Source organism: Sinocyclocheilus anshuiensis, unplaced genomic scaffold, assembly GCF_001515605.1.
Source record: "Sinocyclocheilus anshuiensis isolate Anshui unplaced genomic scaffold, SAMN03320099.WGS_v1.1 scaffold2184, whole genome shotgun sequence".
NCBI lineage: Eukaryota > Metazoa > Chordata > Actinopteri > Cypriniformes > Cyprinidae > Sinocyclocheilus > Sinocyclocheilus anshuiensis.
Window position 1 is genome coordinate 754 of NW_015547626.1, and position 4,889 is coordinate 5,642.

At 33.5% G+C, this 4,889-nt stretch overlaps 1 protein-coding gene across 1 annotated transcript in view; it reads left to right on the top strand.

Annotated features, from left to right (window-relative positions):
• Nucleotides 1–537: 537 nt before the first annotated feature.
• Nucleotides 538–4,889, top strand: part of LOC107701788 (H(+)/Cl(-) exchange transporter 4-like) — a 13,665-nt gene continuing 9,313 nt past the window's right edge. Inside the window, exons 1-3 of the mRNA XM_016503898.1 lie at nt 538–720; nt 1,677–1,744; nt 1,998–2,325. Of these exons, the coding sequence (XP_016359384.1) occupies nt 561–720; nt 1,677–1,744; nt 1,998–2,325 (556 nt within the window). The 5' untranslated portion in view covers nt 538–560. The remainder of the gene's footprint in view (nt 721–1,676; nt 1,745–1,997; nt 2,326–4,889) is intronic.

A 4,889-nucleotide genomic window follows, 5' to 3' on the forward strand; every position in this document is an offset into this window, starting at 1 on the left:
TACTGAATTGAATATTAATTGATTTATATTTAAAATAAATAAAAAAGACAGTACAATAAATGCGCACTGTTTCCAAACTCAATGAGTCATCATGTTGAATAATCAGAATCAGAATCAGCTTTTATTCGCCAAGTGTGCGCAAACACACAAGGAATTTGTTGTGGTTTTTAAAAAGCTCTTGGTACATACATGCATACATACATACATACATATCTGACATGAGAACAGAAACATTTAAATAAGACTTAACAATAAATAATAATGTGTATGAATCTGGAACAGAAGATTTATGTACAGATTTGTGCATTATTGACTCTCTATATACAGCTGTATAAAAATTATGCATATGTATTTACATAGTACTTGAGAGAGAGGCAATAATTAGAGATGGAGATTGAATTACAGGCATGAATTACAGAACACAGGTAATAATTCCTGTTTAAGCTGTTTAGGCTGGAGATGGCATGGGGGAAAAAAACATTTTTTTTTTTTTTAAATTTTCAAAATCTGATTTTGAATGTGATTGTCCTCAGATCCCGTCGGGTTTGTTCATCCCCAGTATGGCGGTGGGTGCCATCGCCGGCCGTATCGTGGGCATCGCGGTGGAGCAGATGGCTTATCATCATCACGACTGGATCATCTTTAAGAACTGGTGTCGTCCTGGCGCAGACTGCGTCACTCCGGGTCTGTACGCCATGGTCGGCGCCGCCGCGTGTTTGGGTGAGACGCTCCAGATCCAGAATCTCTTCAGATCGGGATGTGATTCAATGAGAGGAAGATTTGATGATGTAGATTATGAAGTTTAGACGTGCAGAAGGGAAATCCTTGATCAGATGTGTTTTAGGGGGTACCTACATAAAATCTGAGATTGAATATTGTTTTAATCACCATGCAAGTCTATTTTTTATTTGAAACTGCTTTTTTAAAAATGTAATGCTCACTTTACTTGCCAAAGCCCATTTTTATTCTCATTTGAGGTTTGTGACGTTTTCTGTAATTAAAGGTGAAATAAACTAAAATATATATATTTGACAAAACTTCTAAAACTTAACTTGAAATAAAAATAAATTAAAGCTAAAGGGAACGAGCATTTTGATTGGACAAACATTTCTTGGTCCTACGCCTTCCACAGAATATATAAATACAGATAAATAAATTTAGACCACTTAACTTAATGATTGCTATCCGGGATGTGAAGAGATTTCAACCAGCATAACAAAAAATGTTTCTGAAGACAATCACCTATTGCACCTTTAAAATAAAATACTTAAACGGAAATATTTTTTTTACATGTACCATTTCTTACATACTAAAATGACTAAAACTGAAATACAAAATACATTTAAGTTAAATAGAAATATAAAAAACTAATAAAAATGACAAAAAAATTTTAAATGTTAAAAAATGTTAAAAATGAAAAAGAATAGAAAATAAAACTATTGAAAATAGTTTTTTGTTATTGAAATAAAGCTGAAATAAAATAAAAGCATTAGATGAAAAACTTGAAATAAAAATAAATACAAGATAAATATAATTATTAAAAAACTAACATGACAAGCACATAACAAAATTACTGAAATTAAAATGAGTAATATAAAAGTTAATTGAATATAAATAAAAACTATAATAGCATGTAAATGCTAGATTATGAAGTGAAGTGTTTGTGTTTGATGCAGGCGGCGTGACGCGGATGACAGTGTCTCTGGTGGTCATCATGTTCGAGCTGACCGGGGGTCTGGAGTACATCGTTCCTCTGATGGCGGCCGCCGAAGATAAATAGAATTATTAAAAAACTAACATGACAAGCACATAACAAAATTACTGAAATTAAAATGAGTAATATAAAATAAAAGTTAATTGAATATAAATAAAAACTATAATAGCATGTAAATGCTAGATTATGAAGTGAAGTGTTTGTGTTTGATGCAGGCGGCGTGACGCGGATGACAGTGTCTCTGGTGGTCATCATGTTCGAGCTGACCGGGGGTCTGGAGTACATCGTTCCTCTGATGGCGGCCGCCGTCACCAGTAAATGGGTGGCTGATGCCTTCGGGAAGGAGGGCATTTACGAAGCTCACATCCAGCTCAACGGCTACCCGTACCTGGACCAGGACGAGTTCACGCACCGCACGCTGGCCACCGACGTGATGCGACCGCGCCGCAACGAGCCGCCGCTGGCCGTCCTGACACAGGACAGCACCACGGTGGAGGATGTGGAGACGCTCATTAAAGACACCGACTACAACGGCTTCCCTGTGGTCGTCTCGCGTGAGTCCGAGAGACTCATCGGCTTCGTGCAGAGACGCGACCTCATCCTGGCCATCAGTAAGACACATGCACACAGTGACGCGTTAGCATACGATACAGCTCATCTGGGGGGCAGTAGGGCTGTCAAAAAAAAATTACAATTTCGAATATTTGTCGAATTTAAAATAAAAATCCACATTCGAATGCAAAAACGTTGCCTTCGAATTTTAGGTGTGCGTCAGACAGTCTTATCAGTGGCGCACGAAATGCGACGACGAAGTAAGTGTCATTGCATTTTAAATGTTTTTCATAGCTTATCCACTAGATGCGGCGCTGCTGTGTTGTTCGTACAAAATATTGCGGAAAAAGAGAACATCAATGCAGAGAAGATCTTGTACCCATCCCACTGCATCTCATGTTTATAAATAAAAAAGTACTCTTTGTGATTGTTTTTCGGTCTTTTGTATTAAACTATACACACATGATGCTGTTTTGTTTCTAACTGTTTAAGCAAATTAATTAATTATATATGGTTCATAAACATTCATTTAAATATTATGCACTTTTTTCAAAGATAGTCGTGTTATTTTATTGCTTTGAATAAACGTGAATTAGTAATTTTTTGCTCGATGCGCCCTCTTGTGGACTCAGGAGAGAAGCCAAAAGCTTTTTTTCCCCTAACTGAAATTATGCCATTTAAATTCAAATATAATTCGAATATTGATCATATTTAAGTACAAAATTCTAATTTAGTTTTTCAGCCATTTTGACAGCCCTAGGGGGCAGGGCTCCAGTCGGCGACCAAATTTTTTCAGCAAGTACGACTAAATTTTATTCGACCACCACGTTGTTCAGCGCTGCCATTTCTGTTGCATATGAGAAACATCAAACGAGAAATGAAACAAAAAAATGAAACTAAACCACGCTACATTTCAGCTGCGCAGCGCGGACCGTTGATCAGCTCGGACCGCAACGCAAACAAACTTGTCCGAGCTCAGAACAGCTTTCCTCAAGAGCCAAAGTTGATTTCGCGACACTGTTACTACACAGATGCAACAGTGCTGCGAGATGTAGTGAGAATCAGTAAAAGTCTGATGAATGTTTTATTGAAAATCTGTTATGTACATTTGAAAAAAAAAATTACAATTTACCCCGTGGCGGTTCTAGTGTTAAAATTCTGCACAGAATTCTCTGTTGATCCAATTTGAATGAATGACCAAAATATACTTTGTGGTAAATAAACACTTAAATCACAATTATAACCAGTAGATGGCAGCAGAGGAGCACTTATTGGCTCATTAGTCATTAATTTCTACTTTTTCTCTGTATTTTGAAATCATAAAATCACTAGGCTATTATAAAATATCAAATCATCAAGAAATCAGATTTTGTCAGAATTTCACACTTTTTTGTGTATGAAGTAAGAAAAGTCACAAAGTGCCTTAAACAAACTTTTCTTCAATTTTGAAGAAATCGAATGGCACATAATCACAGTTGATAATCAAGTTGGTCAGTTCCATATAATACTATAGGAGGAATAATGGTACATTTAATAAGAGTGGAATATATACATTTTCTATATAAAAATTTGATTTTGCACGTTACTTTTGTTAATAAAAGTACATTTTGTATGCATCCCAACTCAAGCTCAGTGCTTTACTGTCAAATCTGTATAAACAGGAAATAAACAAGAAATGAGCATGTAATATTATTAGTAAATGTACTTATTAATATTAAAACAATAGTAATTTTATGATTAAATTATCTATCCTGGCGCCACCATCTGTAGAACCTGTGTGGGGGGTATTCCAGAAAGCAGGTTATGTGACATACATTTTAAAAATGTTCGTTTAACAAATTATATGCAATTCTGTGCAAACGTTTTCAATAATTAAGATTTTTTTAAATTGTTTTTTAAAGAAGTCTCTTCTACTCACCAAGGCTGCATTTGATCTAATAAAATAATTTTTAAATAAATTTGAGAATTTGAAAAAACTTGATATTGTATATTATTAGATGAAATATTATTAGAATTTAAAATAGCTGTTTTCTATGTGAATATATAGTAAACTGTAATTTATTTCTGTGATCAAAGCTGAATTTTCAGCATAATTTCTCCAGTCTTCAGTGTCACATGATCCTTTAGAAATCATTCTAAAATACTGATTTGCTGCTCAAGAAACATTTCAGAACTGAAAAAAGCTTATGTTGAAGAACTGAAGTTACTGTCACTAAAACTGAAATAAAATAATTAGAATTATTTAAAAAACAAAACCTAACAAGACAGAAGCACATAACAAAATGACTAAACTTAAACTAAAATTAAAATAAACTGCAAATATAAAAAATCCCCGCCATCAGTTAACAAAAACTACAACTAAAACTATTACCAATATTTTTTCTGTAATTGCAATAAAAAGCTGAAATAAAATAAAATATAAATATTAAATGAAAGACTTAAAATACTGCTGAAATAGAAAGTTTCAAGTTGAAGTACTAAAATTACTAAAACTGAAATAAAAATAAAATTATTAAAATGAAAATGAAAACTGAAAATGTAAAATATAAGCTAATTGAAATATGAATAAATACTATAATAGAATATATATATATATATATATATATATATATAGTAAAGTTTC